This window comes from Anolis carolinensis, unplaced genomic scaffold (assembly GCF_035594765.1).
Source record: "Anolis carolinensis isolate JA03-04 unplaced genomic scaffold, rAnoCar3.1.pri scaffold_12, whole genome shotgun sequence".
NCBI lineage: Eukaryota > Metazoa > Chordata > Lepidosauria > Squamata > Dactyloidae > Anolis > Anolis carolinensis.
In genome coordinates this window covers 19,921,231-19,939,765 of record NW_026943823.1, presented here as the reverse complement: position 1 = coordinate 19,939,765, position 18,535 = coordinate 19,921,231, and the positions used below count along the sequence as shown (strand labels likewise).

The following is an 18,535-nucleotide window of genomic DNA, read 5'->3' as shown; positions in this document are numbered from 1 at the left end:
TGTATACAGTAGTCTCACTTATCCAAGCCTCGCTTATCCAAGTTTCTGAATTATCCAAGCCAATGTTGTAGTCAATGTTTTCAATTATCGTGATATTTTGGTGCTAAATTCGTAAATACAGTAATTACAACATAACATTACTGCGTATTGAACTGCTTTTTCTGTCAAATTTGTTGTATAACATGATGGTTTGGCACTTAATTTGTAAAATCATAACCTAATTTGATGTTTAATAGGATTTTCCTTAATCCCTCATTATCCAAGATATTCGCTTATCTAAGCTTCTGCCGGCCCGTTTAGCTTGGATAAGTGAGACTCTACTGTACCATACAGCTGTAGCGTAAAAACCAGAAATAAAGGTGTGGTGGTGCAAAGGAGAAGTGATCAGCAGAATATAAGGCTGGAGTGTTCCATGGCTGTCCTCTCACACAGTTGCTCTAGTGTCAGGTGCATTTTCATTCCCTCGAGATAAGCTGAAATGGAGCTGACGCAGTAAAACTCTAATCATCCTGGGAGGAGTGGTGTTGCTTACCTGCCCGGGATTGTCACCTGAGTCCCTGGCGGCAGGCTAAGAGCAAGCGAAGGCACCTCCATGCCGTCAAATGTTATGCGTCAATAATCCAGCCATGAATTGGGGGAGAAAGCTCAGCGCTGTCTGTCTCCTGATCCTGGCCGGAGTGCTGAGAGCCGGCCAAGCCGTTCCCGTCAAGGCCAATGTGAGCGTGTTGTATGTCAACGCCTTGAAGAATGCCACGGAGAGCGAGAGGTGCGAATGCGGCCTGTACGGGGTGCACTCCCCTGTGGCCAGCGTTCACGGACCCGTGGTGGCCCCCAACGCCTCCAGCCTCCAAGCCTGCCTCTGGAACACGAGGTTTCCCGCCACGGGGTCGCCGTGGATCGCGCTGATCGAAAGGGGCAACTGCACCTTCACAGAGAAGATCCAGCGTGCGGCCGCCCAGGGCGCCGAAGCCGTGGTCATCTACAACTCGATCATGAATGGCAATTACACGGTTCCCATGGCACACCCCGGTAAGTGTTTTTGAGCAGGCTTCGGAACCTGCGAGCTGCTCCTAGCAACACTTATTTTCTGTTTAGAACTGGTCTCTGGATCTGTGTTAAACAGGGGGCCAGTTCACGATCCCTCGGACTGTTGGAGGGCCGGACTATAGTTGGCCACCGAGCAATAATAATTATTATTATTAATAATAATAAAGAGGGCCATTGAGTCCAATCCCCTTCTGCCTTTGTGCACTGAAAGCACAAGCAAAGCACCCCTGACAGATGGCCACCCAGCCTCAATGTTAATAATAATAATAATAATAATAATAATAATAATAATAATAATAATAAAGAGGGTTGGAAGAGACCCCTTGGGCCATTTAGTCCAACCCCCTTCTGACTGTGCACCAAAAGCACAAGCAAAGCATCCCTGACATATGGCCACCCGGCCTCAATGTTAATAATAATAATAATAATAATAATAATAATAATAATAATAATAATAATAAAGAGGGTTGGAAGAGACCCTTTGGGCCATTGAGTCCAATCCCCTTCTGCCTTTGTGCACTGAAAGCACAAGCAAAGCGCCCCTGACAGATGGCCACTCAGCCTCAATGTTAATAATAATAATAATAATAATAATAAAGAGGGTTGGAAGAGACCCCTTGGGCCATTTAGTCCAACCCCCATCTGCCTCTGTGCACCAAAAGCACAAGCAAAGCATCCCTGACATATGGCCACCCGGCCTCAATGTTAATAATAATAATAATAATAATAATAACAACAACAACAACAACACAGGGTTTTGGAACACAATACTCCTGACCTCACAATCGGGTTAAAAACAAAGTATGGATTGTCGATGTTGCAATCCAAGGTGACAGCAGGATTGAGAAGAAACAACTGGAAAAGCTGAGGATTTAAAGATCAAATTACAAAGACTCTGGCACAAGCCAGTCAAGGTGGTCCCAGTGGTGATCGGCACACTGGGTGCAGTGCCTAAAGGCCTTGGCCTGCACTTAAACACAATCAGCGCTGACAAAATTACCACCTGCCAGCTGCAGAAGGCCACCTTACTGGGATCTGCACGCATTATTCGCCGATGCATCACACAGTCCTAGGCACTTGCGAAGTGTCCGGCGTGTGATCAAGTACAACAGCCAGCAGAATGTCTGCTGTGGACTCATCTTGTTGTATTTCAAATAATAATAATAATAATAAGGATTGTAAGAGAAGAAGAGACCATTGGGCCATTTAGCACATCCCCCTTCTGCCCTTGTGCTGTGGGGGCCGGATAAATGGCTTTGATGGGCCTCATCCGGCCCCCGGGCCTTAGTTTGGGGACCCTTGGTGTAGAACAATACCACGTTTCTTTGATTCCCATCCGAAGTACAGTGTTCCCTCACTTATCGCTGGAGTTAGGTTCCAGGGCCACCCGCAATAAGTGAAAATCCGCAAAGTAGGGATGCTATATTTATTTTAGTTTTTACACATTATTAAGTAGTTATAAGATGCCCCGGTGGCGAAGTGCATTAAAGCGCTGAGCTGCTGAACTTGCAGACCGAAAGGTCCCAGGTTCAAACCCCAGGACCGGCGTGAGAAGCCGCTGTTAGCTCCAGCTCCTGCCAACCTAGCAGTTCGAAAACATGCCAATGTCAGTAGATCAATAGGTACCGCTCCGGTGGGAAGATAATGGCGCTCCATGCAGTCATGCCAGTGGCCACATGACCATGGAGGTGTCTATGGACAACGCCGGCTCTTTGGCTTAGAAATGGAGATAAGCATCAACCCCCAGAGTCAGACATGACTGGACTTAACGTCAGGGGAAAACCTTTACCTTTTACCAAAAACATTATGGGAAAATGCAAGGTTTTGCTTTGTGACCCATGATTTTAAAGTTGTTTTAACGCTATTCAAGTCATTGAATTTGAGACCCTGCTGGTTGTCTTTCAGAAGTCCAAACAGATCAAAGTCAGAAGGGGCCAAATCATAAACATTCTTCAAGCGATTATGGATTTCCTTAGGCAAAAGGAGGTTCCTTTTCTGGCATCTTTCTTTTGCCAGAAATCCAATGACTTTTTAAAAGCTTCAGATTCATGGTTTTAATCAATCAATTGGAAAAAGAAAAGACTTTATCAGTAGAGTAAGGTTACTACCTCTATCATATCATGCAGAGATAGTCCAGAAGCTGCGAAAGAAATAAAAGTTAGAGCAATTGAGACATTACTTTTTGACCCACCCTTAACCCACTGCTGAGAAACTTATCCAGTACGTAGTTAAAGGTAAAGATTTTCCCCTGATAAGTCCAGTCGTGTCCAATTCTGGGGGTTGGTGCTCATCTCCATTTTTAAGCCGAAGAGCCGAAGTTGTCTGTAGACACCTCCAAGGTCATGTGGCCACTGGCATGACTGCATGGAGTGCCATTACCTTTCCGCCGGAGCGGTACCTATTGATCTACTCGCATTTGCATGTTTTCGAACTGCTAGGTTGGCAGAAGCTGGGGCTAACAGCAGTTGCTCACTCCGCTCTGCAAGTTCAGCAGCTCAGCGCTTTAACACGCTGCGCCACCGGGGGCCCTAACCTACCCAGTAGATCAGCCCAGTTCCAAGTAAAGTTCTTACCAAAATGCATCCAGAATTGCATTTGTTTATGAATCTGCTGTACAGTACACTGTTTTTGCTGAGCCAATTGGGCTTTTGGACCATAATAAAGATTAATTGATTTGAAGTCGCCATCAATTGTAAGGCGCACACTAATTTCGGTATCACCAACCGAAAAATAAGATAAGCACCTGCGATTCTAAGGCATGCCTCATTTTATTTGAGATGTTGATATGGGAAAGGGGTGCATCTTAGAATCAAGGAAACACAGTAATTTATAACTACAGTAGAGTCTCACTTATCCAATGTTCTGGATTATCCAGTGCATTTTTGTAGTCAATGTTTTTACATCATGATATTTTGGTGCTAAATTCGTAAATACAGTAACTACTACATAGCATTACTGAGTATTGAACTACTTTTTCTGTCAAATTTGTTGTCTAACATGATGTTTTGGTGCTTAATTTGTAAAATCATAACCTAATTTGATGTTTAATAGGCTTTTCCTTAATCCCTCCTTATTATCCAAGATATTTGCTTATCCAACACTCTGCCGGCACGTTTATGTTGGATAAGTGAAACTCTAATGTAAATGTGAAAAGAGTTGCCATGAAATTGTTAAAGTGAAGTCATCCATAGTGTTTATAATGAGTTGCAGCGTGTCTCAACTGATGCATTACATCTTATTTATCTTATGTAAGCCTGAGGGCAAATTAGCATTATGTAAGCCGCTCTGAGTGGCTTTGTGGCTGAAGAACACGGTTAAAATTCCCTAAATTTAAAAAAAAGTGAGACTTCATAGCTTGGATCCCCAGCTAAAACTCCCAAGTGAAAACGAGTGGATTCTGGTTAGAAAAAGTACATCTTTAATTTTTATTTTTATTTTGTCTTGGCTTAGTTAACTTGAGTGAGTCTGAGCCAATTCATACTCATTATTAATCATTTATGCATCCTTTTTATTACACAAAAATGGTTGTGCTAATGTGCTATAAATCTCTATATATAAAAGAGTGATGGAATCCTGGCGACTGCCAAAACAACAAAACTAAACACCCCACAACCTCGAAAATTGACAACACAACCCATCATCCACGCCTCTAGGTTGATACAGCAAAAAGAAAAGAAAAATAAAGTCCTAATTAGAGGGAGAGGAATAATTGTTTTTTTCCAATTGCTGCCAGTTAGAAGGCTAAGCTCTGCCCACTTGGTCTCCTAGCAACCCACTCACCCAGGGGACAGGCAGAGTTAGGCCTCACTTAGGCCTCTTCCACACTGCCTATAAAATACAAATTATCAGATTTTAACTGGATTAGATGGCAGTGTAGACTCAAGGCCCTTCCACACAGCTAGATAACCCATTTATAATCTTATATTATCTGCTTTAACTGGATTATCTGGACTCCACACCTTTACCCTTTACCTTAACTACCACCAATTCCTCAATACTTTATTTCCCATACCACCATACTTCGCCACAGCAACGCGTGGCCGGGCACAGCTAGTATATATATATATATACACACACACACACAATGTATATATATACTGTAGTTTTTCAGCCCTTTTTTTAAGACTGAAAAAGCCCCCCTCGGCTTATACTCGGGTGAGGGTCCTGGTTGGCTTATATTTGGGTCAGCTTATACTCGAGAATATATGGTACATTTATTATTTTCCTCTATTATTATTGGTATTATTACATTTATTATTTTTCTCTATTATTGTTGCTATTACTACATTTATTTTACTCTATTTTTATTATTATTAATACATTTATTATTTCACTCTGATCTTATTATTATTGCATTTATTATTTCACTCTGATATTATTATTATTATTATTGCATTCATTATTTTACTCTATTATTACTTGCATGATTTTCCTGTATTATTATTTATTATTATTATTATTATTATTATTATTATTATTATTATTACATGTATTATTTTACTCTATTATTATTAAAAGGATACATAAGCACATTTACATTGAAGAAGATGAGAATAATGATTGGATCAGAGTTGGACAGTCTTATCTTAAAAATGAGCTTGCTGTAAATATTCAAAAACATTTAACCTACTGATGCCTCAATTAATGTAATTTTATTGGTATCTATTTTTATTTCTGAAATTTACCACTATCGGCTTATACTGGAGTCAATGTTTTCCCAGGTTTTTTGTGGTAAAATTAGGTGCCTCGGCTTATATTCGGGTCGGTTTATACTCGAGTATGTACGATATGTGTATGCATGTGTTGTGTGTGTGTGTGTGTGTGTGTGTGTGTGTGTGTGTGTGTGTGTGTGTATATATATATATATTGTACATATATATAAAAAGCTAAAGGCTGATTGATCTAGCTAAGCTGGTTTAAGAGGTAATAAGAGTCTAATCCAGGCATGGGATAACTTTGGTCCTTCCCTCCGGGTGTTTTGGACTCCAACTCCCACCATTCCTAACAGCCTCAGGCTTAAGCGGCTGACGGGGAAAAGGAAAGGGCCTGAGGCTGTTAGGAATGGTGGGAGTTGGAGTCCAAAACACCCAGAGGGAGGGCCCATGTTTGCTCTAGAGCAGGGGTCCCCAAACTAAGGCCCGGGTGCCGGATGCAGCCCATCAAAGCTATTTATCCGGCCCCCATGGCACAAGGGCAGAAGGGGGTTGGACTAAATGACCCAAGGGGTCTCTTCCTCTCTTACAACCCTTATTATTATTGTTGTTGTTATTATTATTATTATTATTATTATTATTATTATTATTATTATTACAGTAGAGTCTCACTAATCCAAGCCTCGCTTATCCAAGCCTCTGGATAATCCAAGCCATTTTTGTAGTCAATGTTTTCAATATATCATGATATTTTGGTGCTAAATTCGTAAATACAGTAATTACAACATAACATTACTGCATATTGAACTACTATTTCTGTCAACTTTGTTGTATAACATGAAGTTTTGGTGCTTAATTTGTAAAATCATAACCTAATTTGATGTTTAATAGGCTTTTCCTTAATCCCTCCTTATTATCCAAGTTATTCGCTTATCCAAGCTTCTGCCGGCTCGTTTAGCTTGGATAAGTGAGACTCTACTGTATTATTATTTTTATTATTTTTATTATATTGTATGACACAGCAAACAAGATAGATATGCTGGATTTCGTATCACAAAATCTCATTATTATTATTATTATTATTATTATTATTATTATTATTATTATTATTAACATTGAGGCTGGGTGGCCATCTGTCAGGGATGCTTTGCTTGTGCTTTTGGTGCACAAAGGCAGAAGAGGGTTGGACTAAATGGCCCAAGGGGTCTCTTCCAACCCTCTTTATCATTATTATTATTATTATTAACATTAAGGCTGGGTGGCCATCTGTCAGGGATGCTTTGCTTGTGCTTTTGGTGCACAAAGGCAGAAGGGGATTGGACTAAATGGCCCAAGGGGTCTCTTCCAACCCTCTTTATCATTATTATTATTATTATTAACATTAAGGCTGGGTGGCCATCTGTCAGGGATGCTTTGCTTGTGCTTTTGCTGCACAAAGGCAGAAGGGGATTGGACTAAATGGCCCAAGGGGTCTCTTCCAACCCTCTTTATTATTATTATTATTATTATTTATTGTATGACACAGTAAACAAGATATACATGCTGGATTTCTTCTTCTTCTTCTTCTTATTAATTAACATTGAGGCTGGGTGGCCATCTGTCAGGGGTGCTTTGCTTGTGCTTTCGGTGCACAAAGGCAGAAGGGGATTGAACTCAATGGCCCAAAGGGTCTCTTCCAACCCTCTTTTTATTATTGTTATTATTATTATTATTATTAATAATAATTTTAATAATAATAATTATTATTATTATTGCTCAGTGGCCAACTATAGTCCGGCCCTCCAACGGTCCGAAGTATCGTGAACTTGGCCCCCTGTTTAAAAAGTTTGGGGACCCCTGCTCTAGAGTCATAACTCAATGCTTAAACTATGATGGAAACTCTTGCTTCATCAGCCAATAATTAATTTTGCTTGTCGATATGATAACATTCATGGCCAGCCAGCTGTGTTGGGACAGCAGTGGATAATCTCTTTTTTACCCCAGCATCTGTTGGCTGACTTAACAGCTCAGAGAATGAAAAAGAATTGACATTTTATGTACTGTGTTGCCTTTGTTGCTATTTCCCAACATGCTAACTCCAATTTCGGACCACCCTATGAATGAGAGGCCTCCAAGAGCCTCTTGATTTGGTTTGATCCATCTGTTGCACCGTCATCTTTTTTCCTCTTACCGCCTTCTGCTTTATCAAGCATTATCGGTTTTTTCCAGCGAGTCTTATCATCTCATAAATAGGTCCAAAGTACGACGGCCTCACTTTTAGACATCTTGGCTCCTGGCGAAAGGTCAGGTTTCATAGCTCTCGATTGTTTATCATTTTGGTAATCCATGGTATCTGTACAATATAGCTCTGGCGCTATATTTCAAATGAATTGATTTTCTTCCTTTTCGCTTTCCTGTATAGTTTTCACAAGCATACACAGACATAAGAAATACTGTGGTCTGGATGGTTCTGACTTTGATGGAGAATTCTAGCTTGCTGCCTATGAACCTTATACTATGGGTGTGCAATTTATTTATTTATTTGCATTATTTACTGTATATACTCAAGTATAAGCCTAGTTTTTCAGCCCTTTTTTAAGACTGAAAAAGCCTCCCTCGGCTTATACTCGGGTGAGGGTCCTGGTTGGCTTATATTTGGGTCAGCTTATACTCGAGAATATATGGTACATTTATTATTTTTTCTATTATTATTGGTATTATTACATTTATTATTTTTCTCTATTAGTGTTGCTACGATTACATTTATTTTACTCTATTTTTATTATTATTAATAATACATTTATTTCACTCTGTTCTTCTTCTTATTATTATTGCATTTATTATTTTACTCTACTATTACTTGTATTATTTTCCTGTATTTATTATTATTATTACATGTATTATTTTACTCTATTATTATTAAAAGGATACATAAGCACATTACATTGAAGAAGATGAGAATAATGATTTGATCAGAGTTGGACAGTCTTATCTTAAATTTGAGCTTGAAAAACATTGAACCTACTGATGCCTCAATTAATGTAATTTTATTGGTATCTATTTTTATTTCTGAAATTTACCACCCTCGGCTTATACTTGAGTCAATGTTTTCCCAGTTTTTTTGTGATAAAATTAGGTGCCTTGACTTATATTTGGGTCAACTTATACTCGAGTATATACGGTATATTCCGCCCTTCTCTCCCCGAAGGGGACTCAGGGTGGATCACAATGCACATATACATGGCAAACATTCAATGCCCTTAGACATATAGACAGACACAGAGACTATTTAACATTTTCCAGCTTCTAGCTTCATGAGGGTATGTTCGATTCCGGCCACAGGGGGAGCTGCCATTTCACCATCCACTGTGACACCGAGTCCTATTGATGGTAGTACTTCCTCGTGTTTTTCGCACGCCATCAGCAGTTTGATGGTGTCATAAATTAAGTTAAAGTAGTCTCCCCGCATTAAGCAGTATTTAGAATTTACAACCTTAATGGCACTTTATCTTGCTCCTCACTCTACATGCAATAGCACTTTAAGTGAAATTGTTCCCTTGTTCCTTCTTTACTCATTTTGATTCTATTCTTGGACCTGGTGGAATGATCTATTAGTCACCCTCTGCTGGGCAGAGCAATTTGATGTTCCGGTTTTTAAAGTAACTATTATGTTGTTTTTATCTTGTATTGCATTTTTATTAAATCTCGTTTTAGTTGATTGAGCCTGAAAACTTGGCTATTCCAGAAGGCCTTCGTTGACTGATCCTTGTGGGATCATGTTATTTACCATTAAGCAGTAGACCCTCTGGATTGTTTTTAGGATTCATTCATGTCACGACCCAGGCGGCAGAGGCACCAATAACCATACACAGAGGCCAGAATCTAACTAATATCTTTATTGAAGGAATATATAAAGTTAATAAAAACAAGTATAGAAAATAGTCCAGAATTAGACCCTTCAGGAAAGGTCAGAATTAGTCCAAAAAAGCAATGTCCAATAAGAAATATTAAGGTCCAAAGTTGTAATCCAATAACCGAAACACTCACTTTGCCAAGCAAAGTGAGGGGAGATGACAAGGTCCTTAGTCCATAAAACTTGAGCGTGGCTAGGAAATAACTTGATACTTGAAACAAGGCTTGAACGTGGAACAAGGTAACTAAGAACAAGAACAAGGTCCGTGGAATAACTTGGTAAAATCCGTGAAACAAGGCAAGGATTAGTCCTGGGAAACAAGGCAAAGTCCGTCGGTAAACAAAGGCTGGGAAACAAGGCGAAGGCTGGATAGCAAGGCAAGGCTTGAGCTGAAGCGAGGCTTGAATCGGAGCGCGCTGTCCAGACACAACTCGCTCCGTAGGCTGACGAATTGACTCCGCGAAGTTGCTACGCGGGCAAAACACCTATATAGAGTCCAACTTTCTCACCAAAGCGGTTCTCTGGGAATCAGAAACGAAAGCTAAACTCTGAGACCAGATGTTAAACTCCTTAAAGATTCTCACGAGAACCAATGTTAATTGGCAACATTCTTAGCTGCTATCCTCGCACTCCTGCGCGAAGCTGAATCCAAACTTCTCTGTTGTTTACAAAACTCCCGGCGCAAGAACACGGGAGAAGTAGGCTCTGGGGTTGTTTGACATACTTCTGGGGCACAACTTTCTTGCAGGTGCAAGGTTTCCAGATCTGCCTGGGAAGGATCTGGCTGAGAGGAATCCAGTTCAGACTGGGAAGGTAAAAAACCCAAGTTTTCATCTTCATCAGGGATTACAATGTCCTGAGCAGGACTACAAGGCCCATGGTTCATCACACTATCCCCCTCCTCAGGGCCCCTCCCAAACTGGGGTCCTCTCCCCGAGGCGCGAGGTCGCGGTTTGGTGGGATAGGTCAGATGGAAGCGACGGGTTAGATCAGGAGCATGGACTGTGGAGGCGTCTTCCCAAGAGCGTTCCTCAGGCCCAAAACCCACCCAGTCAATGAGATATTGTAGGCGGCGGCGATGAAAGCGAGAATCCAAAATGTCCTCAACCTCGAACTCCTCCTCCCCATTCATCAAAACAGGAGGGGGGGCCGGTTGGTCTGTATCAGGACGCACACCATCCGCCGGAAGGAGCAGGGAACGGTGAAACACTGGGTGAATGCGCATTGAACGCGGAAGTTGGAGTTTGAAAGTCACGGGGTTTAATTGCGCCACCACTGGATAGGGGCCAATGAAGCGGGCATCTAACTTCCGGCATGGGCGGTGGGAGGGCAGAAAGCGAGTGGACAGAAAAACCCGATCTCCTACCTTGATTTCGGGGCCCGGCTGGCGGTGTTTGTCAGCGTGGCGTTTATAGTCCTCCTTGGCTTGGTCCAGTTGCTGGAGCAAAAGTTGTTGCACCGCTGTGAGTTCCTGCAGCCAATCCTCTGCTGCGGGAACTTCTGAAGTTTCAATGACAGGGGGAAAGAAACGTGGATGGAAACCGTAGTTTGCAAAGAACGGCGTTTCTTTTGTAGAAGCTTGAACTCCATTATTGTAGGCAAACTCAGACAGTGGTAACAGAGAAGCCCAATTGTCCTGTTGGTAGTTTACATAACAGCGAAGATACTGCTCCAAAGTGGCATTGGTGCGCTCCGTTTGCCCATCTGTTTGGGGATGATGAGCTGAAGATAAGCGAGAGTCTATGCCCAGTAGTTTTTGTAGTGCCTTCCAAAAACGAGAGGTGAATTGAGATCCACGGTCTGTGACTAAACTCTTGGGCAATCCATGTAGTCTGAAAACATGCTGAAGAAATAGATCCGCAGTTTCTTTGGCCGTGGGGAGGCCTTCGCAGGGAATGAAATGGGCTAACTTGGTGAATAGGTCCACCACCACTAAGATCGTGGTGAATCCACAGGAAGGTGGTAGGTCAGTGATGAAATCCGCGGAAATTATTTCCCATGGGCGAGATGGGGTAGGAAGGGGGTGCAAAAGCCCTGAGGGCTTCTCCCTTCGTATCTTGGAGCGCTGGCATACTGGGCAGGTGTTGACATATTTTTCCACATCCTTGCGGATCTTGGGCCACCAAAAATCTCTTAGGATCAAATGCATGGTTTTAAATAGTCCGAAGTGTCCTGCTGGTTTGCAGTCATGACACAGACGAAGCGCTTTTTCCCTGCCCGGTCCGGGTGGGATATAAACATGATTTCTATAGCAGAGCAGCCCATCTTTAAGCGAAAAGGGAAAATGCAGACCTTGGCGAAGTTGGTCCTGCGCCCAGGCATCTGCTTGCTGACTAGCCCTGATTTCTTGAGCACAGATGGGTCCTGGAGTAGGGGAAGTTGAACCAATGGGACTGGATTTGGTGTTCCCCACTGTGAGCGTGGCAAAGTTCTCAGGTTGTAGCAGTTGGGATTCAAAGGTCTCCTTGCGTCCTGCAGCGTATTCCGGTTTACGTGACAGGGCGTCTGCTTGCTTGGTTTGAGCTGGGGTCACATAATGGATCTGGAAGTTGAAACGTTCAAAGAATAAAGCCCAACGTTGCTGCCTCTGATTTAGTTTGCGGGCAGTTCTTAGATGTTCTAGATTACGATGATCAGTGTGGACTTCAATGGGGAATTTGGCCCCTTCTAGCCAATGTCTCCAAGTTTCAAAGGCTGCCTTTATGGCCAGTAGTTCTTTTTCCCAAATGGTGTAATTCCTCTCTGGTGTGGTTAGTTGACGAGAATAAAAGGCACAGGGGTGGAGGTGATCTCCCACCGGTTGTAAGAGTACAGCCCCAATTGCCACATCAGAGGCGTCCGCTTGCACCACAAAAGGGGTTCCAGGATTTGGGTGCTGTAGAATTGGCTGGGAGGTGAATAGTTTCTTCAGTTGCTGGAACCCTTTCTCTGCTTGATCAGTCCAGCGGAAAGGCTGCTTTCCACGGATGCAGCTAGTGATGGGGTCGGACCAGCGGGCAAAATCTGGAATGAACTTGCGGTAGTAGTTCGCGAACCCCAAGAAACGCTGCACCTCTTTCTTGTTAGTTGGCGCCCGCCATTCCAATACTGCTGAAACTTTGGCTGGATCCATGGAAAGCCCTAGAGGCGAGATGCGGTAGCCAAGGAAATCTACCTCTTGTAGATCAAAAGCGCATTTTTCTAGCTTGGCATAAAGTCCATGATCCCGCAGTCGTTGCAACACCATTTTGACGTGGTTCTCATGTTCTGATTGTGATCTGGAAAACACCAAAAAATCGTCCAGGTAGATTATCAAGAATCTGTCTAGATAGTCCTGAAAAATATCGTTGACAAAATGCTGGAACGTTGCGGGAGCTCCGCATAAACCGAAATTCATAACTCGGGACTCGAATAATCCGAATTTAGTCTGGAAGGCGGTCTTCCACTCGTCCCCTTCTCTGATGCGAACTAGATTATAAGCCCCCCGAAGATCCAGCTTGGTGTAGACCTTGGCTCCTCGAAGTCGGTCCAGTAGATCCGAGATTAAGGGCAGGGGATAGCTGTTCCGCTTGGTGATATTGTTCAATGCTCTGTAGTCCACCACCAAGCGTAATTCCCCTGACTTCTTCTTCACAAACATCACTGGGGAGGCGGCTGGGGATTGAGAGGGTCTGATGAACCCCTTGCGAAGGTTTGTCTCTAAGAATTCCCTGAGAGCTTCTTGCTCTGGTTCAGTCAGGGAGTAGAGATGCCCTCGCGGGATCGGGGCCCCCTCCACCAAGTCAATGGCACAGTCATAAGGTCTATGTGGGGGTAATTTTTCGGCTTCTTTCTCATTGAATACATCCCAATACTCGGAGTACTTCTTTGGCAAGGTGATGATGGGCTCGGAGTCTGTGGCATGGCATACCTTGGCTACGAGGCAATGGTTTTGGCAGTACGGTGAAGCAAACTGCAGTTCTCTGTTGGACCAGGAGATGTTAGGGTCGTGGAGTGTCAGCCATGGAATTCCCAAAATCACAGGGAAATGGGGAACCTCGGTAACAAAGAAGGAAATCTCTTCCATATGTTCCCTTATCCACATCCTGGTGGGTTCCGACCACTGGCTTACGGGGCCCGTCTTGAGGGGACGGCCGTCTATGGCTTGCACCACACGGGCATTCTTGAAATCATGATATTGTAATCCCAGAGAGTCGGCATACTCTCTATCGATGAAATTGTTGGTAGCTCCAGAGTCTATCATGGCGTGGATCATGACGGGTCCCCTTTTTGCTGACCATAATGTGACCACGAGAAGGAACAGGACCCCGGTTGGCGGCTCTTGGATGGATTTTTTGACCGGGTTGGCGAGCCTCTCTACACCCGGTCGTTGGCTTCCCCCGCCGGCTGTGTGCCAGTCGGCTCAGACGCCTTCGACTCCGTGGAGGACGCCGCCGCAAGACGGGCGGCAGGCTTCCCTTTGGCTGGGCACTCTCTGGCGAAGTGGCCCCCGTTCCCGCAGTACCAGCAGAGGTTCAAGCGTTGTCGACGGGCCTTCTCGGCGGCATCTAGTCTGGGACGCACATTGCCCAACTGCATCGGCACCTCCTCGCCTCCTCTGGGGTATGGGGTTGGCGGCGGGGGTCTCCACACCGGACGTGGCTGAACACTGGCGGGAGCGGGGGGTTTTGCCCCGGCTCTACCGCCCTGGCCTCGAACCCATTGTTTCCTGTTGGCAATCATGACTTCAGCCCGTAAACATTGATCAATGAGTGCCTCGAGGGTCTGGGGAGGATCCACCTTGGAGATTTCTTCCAGCATTTCAATGTTGAGACCCTCCCGAAATTGTCCTCTGAGGGCTACATCGTTCCAGCCGGTGTTGTGGGCCAGCACGCGGAACTCGGCTATGTACTGAGACATGGGTCTGTCTCCTTGAAGGAGGCGCCGGAGTTTGTGACCGGCTGCCTCCAAATTGTCCTCGATTCCCCAGGTCTCCTTAAGGTGATCCAAGAAGCGTTGTGCTGAACTTAGGTGGGGGGAGGCTTGATCAAACAGGGCCGTCGCCCAGCTAGCCGCTGGTCCGTCTAGAAGACTGTAGACCCACGCCACCTTGATGTCTTCTTGGGGAAACTCGGCATCACGGGCCTCTAGATAAGCTTGACATTGGCGGCGGAAAACATGAACCTTAGCAGCTTCTCCAGAAAACTTGGTAGGCAACGCCATGGCCGGGAGGCGAACTCCGCGCTCCCTCAACCCTTTTATTTCTCCATCCTGCGCGTTGAGTCTGTCACGGATGCGGTCCACTTCGTCCTTGCTGATGGTGTAGCTGAGCGGCTGTCCAGCCGGCGCGGCTCCGGTAGACATCCTGGCCTCGGTTAGTTGGTGCTTATGGGTGGCGGAGTCAAACTGTCACGACCCAGGCGGCAGAGGCACCAATAACCATACACAGAGGCCAGAATCTAACTAATATCTTTATTGAAGGAATATATAAAGTTAATAAAAACAAGTATAGAAAATAGTCCAGAATTAGACCCTTCAGGAAAGGTCAGAATTAGTCCAAAAAAGCAATGTCCAATAAGAAATATTAAGGTCCAAAGTTGTAATCCAATAACCGAAACACTCACTTTGCCAAGCAAAGTGAGGGGAGATGACAAGGTCCTTAGTCCATAAAACTTGAGCGTGGCTAGGAAATAACTTGATACTTGAAACAAGGCTTGAACGTGGAACAAGGTAACTAAGAACAAGAACAAGGTCCGTGGAATAACTTGGTAAAATCCGTGAAACAAGGCAAGGATTAGTCCTGGGAAACAAGGCAAAGTCCGTCGGTAAACAAAGGCTGGGAAACAAGGCGAAGGCTGGATAGCAAGGCAAGGCTTGAGCTGAAGCGAGGCTTGAATCGGAGCGCGCTGTCCAGACACAACTCGCTCCGTAGGCTGACGAATTGACTCCGCGAAGTTGCTACGCGGGCAAAACACCTATATAGAGTCCAACTTTCTCACCAAAGCGGTTCTCTGGGAATCAGAAACGAAAGCTAAACTCTGAGACCAGATGTTAAACTCCTTAAAGATTCTCACGAGAACCAATGTTAATTGGCAACATTCTTAGCTGCTATCCTCGCACTCCTGCGCGAAGCTGAATCCAAACTTCTCTGTTGTTTACAAAACTCCCGGCGCAAGAACACGGGAGAAGTAGGCTCTGGGGTTGTTTGACATACTTCTGGGGCACAACTTTCTTGCAGGTGCAAGGTTTCCAGATCTGCCTGGGAAGGATCTGGCTGAGAGGAATCCAGTTCAGACTGGGAAGGTAAAAAACCCAAGTTTTCATCTTCATCAGGGATTACAATGTCCTGAGCAGGACTACAAGGCCCATGGTTCATCACAATTCAGCACTTTAAGTATTACACCTGCTGTATAATTATCCCTCCCTGATAACTTGATATTGCTTTGCACCTTGGCCTGGATCTTTTGACCCAAATCGGGATTTTAATATTATTGTGTATATTGACTTTTATGACTGTTTTTAAATCATGTTGAAGTTTTACTGCTCGGTTTAATGTTTTATCTGATTTGTGCTGTCATGTCTGGGCATGGCCCCATGGTAAGCCGCCCCGAGTCCCTCCGGGGAGATGGGGCGGGATATAAGAATAAAATTATTATTATTATTATTATTATTATTATTATTATTATTATTATTATTATTATTATTGTGTGTATTATATGCTATGTTGTTGTTATATTCTCATTGTAAGCCGCCCCGAGTCCCTGCGGGGAGGTGGTGGCAGGGTATAAATAAAGTTATTATTATTATTTGTTATGCCAGCTCCACTGGCTGCCGATATGCTACTGAGCCCAATTCAAAGTGCTGGTCTTGACCTACAAAGCCCTAAACGGTTCTGGTCCATCTTACCTGTCCGAACGTATCTCCTTCTATGAGCCTCCAAGAACCCATCTCAGGGTTCAGGCTTTAGAAAGGGAGACCTGGCTATTTCTGCTTCACTCACCCTTATTTCCTAAGCTGCTTCAAGCCTCAAGCCGGCTGGGTTCAGGCTTTAAAAAGGAATACCTGGTAGTGATGTGCATCTGTATGGAATTGCTGTCCGTTTTGTTTTGTTTCATTCGTTCTGCTCCACTTTCATTTTTGTTTTCAGCTTCCAAAAATGGGACCCTATCCAAATGGGATTTTTGTCTCACATCCAAAAAACCCCCGAAAATTTTCAACCATTGGCGACAATTCTCTGCTTCATTCGGAGAAATGCTGCACTCGCAGAGCTCAGGCGGTGTTGTATTTCAGCGTCAGTGTTGACTTTTTTGGAGAGGTGGCTGCCAAGGGAGCGGAAATGGTCAACATTTTCTAACATTACACCATTAAGCTGTATTTCTGGCATTGCAGTTATAAATTACTGGCTTTATCAATGCTAAGATACGTCCTCTACCCCACATTTGAAGCTTGCCTCATGAGAAGGGCACCATTGATAGCAGTTTCTTAAGTGTGTTGAAAATAAACAGCTTATTTATTGATATTTGAGTCAAAAGGCAAGCAAAGTCATGCAGAGCTGCAACAGCACTGAGAATTTAGACCACTGATCTGTCTCTCTCAGAAGCCTGCTCACAATAGAAAAATGGAAGTTAATGTGTTGTTGAAGGCTTTCATGAACAGAATCACAGGGTTGTTGTATGTTTTCCGGGCTGTATAGCCATGTTCTAGAAGTATTCTCTCCTGACGTTTCGCCCACATCTATGGCAGGCATCCTCAGAGGTTGTGAGGTAACAACCTCACAACCTCTGAGGATGCCTGCCATAGATGTGTGCGAAACGTCAGGAGAGAATACTTCTAGAACATGGCCATACAGCCCGGAAAACATACAACAACCCAATGGAAGTTCAGCTTGGCTGAAAGACACGTCACGGCTTTCTTCTGTTCTGATTGGCCCAACAGTCATGGCTCACAGGTGCACGGCTGCCTCTTTGCGCTTCGTGTGTAGCCGAAAGAAACAGAAAGCAGTCATTTTCGGCAGCCACGTTGTCTGTTGTGGCTGTGAAAACAATGGCGACGAGCCTGTGCTGTTATCGCTGTCCGAAAGAGCCAATCAGCCGGAACCCGTTTTGCAAAACTAAAATATGCACAACTCTACTTTAAGGTAAAAGTTTCCCCTGACGTTAAGTACAGTCGTGTCCGACTCTGGGGGTTGGTGCTCATCTCCATTTCTAAGCCGAAGAGCCGGCGTTGTCCATAGACACCTCCAAGGTCATGTGGCTGGCATGACTGCATGGCGCACCATTACCTTCCCACCGGAGCAGTACCTATTGATCTACTCACATCCTTCCGTAGGAAGGTCAAAACTTGGTTATGGGGCCAGGCTTTTTAATAATAATTGGCAGCGTTAATTATTATCATGTACGTTGAACTCAGTCGACAGACCCAGGTTTTTTTTGTTGTAAACATGCCTACCTGTATTTTATAATGTGTTTTATGAATACTGATGTAAGTTAATAATTTTTTAACTGATTTATATTGCACTGTATAATTTTTATATATGCGTTTTATTGTAAGCCGCCCCGAGTCCCCTGTTGGGTGAGAAGGGCGGGATATAAATATTGTAATAAATAAATAAATAAATTTGCATGTTTTCAAACTGCTAGGTTAGCAGGAGCTGGAGCTAACAGCGGGCGCACATTCCGCTCCCGAGATTTGAACCTGGGACTTTTCGGTTTGAAAGTTCAGCAGCTCAGTGCTTTAACACACTTTGCCACCGGCGTTCCAATTTATGCTTTATACTTCATTTTTTTTTTTTTGTGGTTGTGGTCCAGTCTCTTTCTGCTGTTATGTGCACAGACACGCAAGGCCAGTCCTGATGGAGAATTTGTGAGGATGCCTTTTGGCTAGGGCTTGATGTGGACTGGGAATTAAAGAACATTGGACGGCACGCTTGCCCAGCATTCTGGCAGAAGAGAATCTGCGGGCTTGCACCTCCTCTTCAGAGAAAGGG

The 18,535-nt window shown here is 44.0% G+C and overlaps 2 protein-coding genes across 2 annotated transcripts in view; both read left to right on the top strand.

The window, feature by feature from the left end:
- Positions 1 to 18,535, top strand: part of radx (RPA1 related single stranded DNA binding protein, X-linked) — a 98,717-nt gene that overhangs the window by 35,730 nt on the left and 44,452 nt on the right. The gene's annotated exons all lie outside the window — the stretch shown is intronic.
- rnf128 (ring finger protein 128) lies at positions 29 to 1,199 on the top strand. The gene has a single exon (XM_008123831.3). It carries the CDS (start codon positions 603 to 605, stop codon positions 1,041 to 1,043), a length of 441 nt encoding a protein of 146 aa, XP_008122038.3. The 5' UTR covers positions 29 to 602; the 3' UTR covers positions 1,044 to 1,199.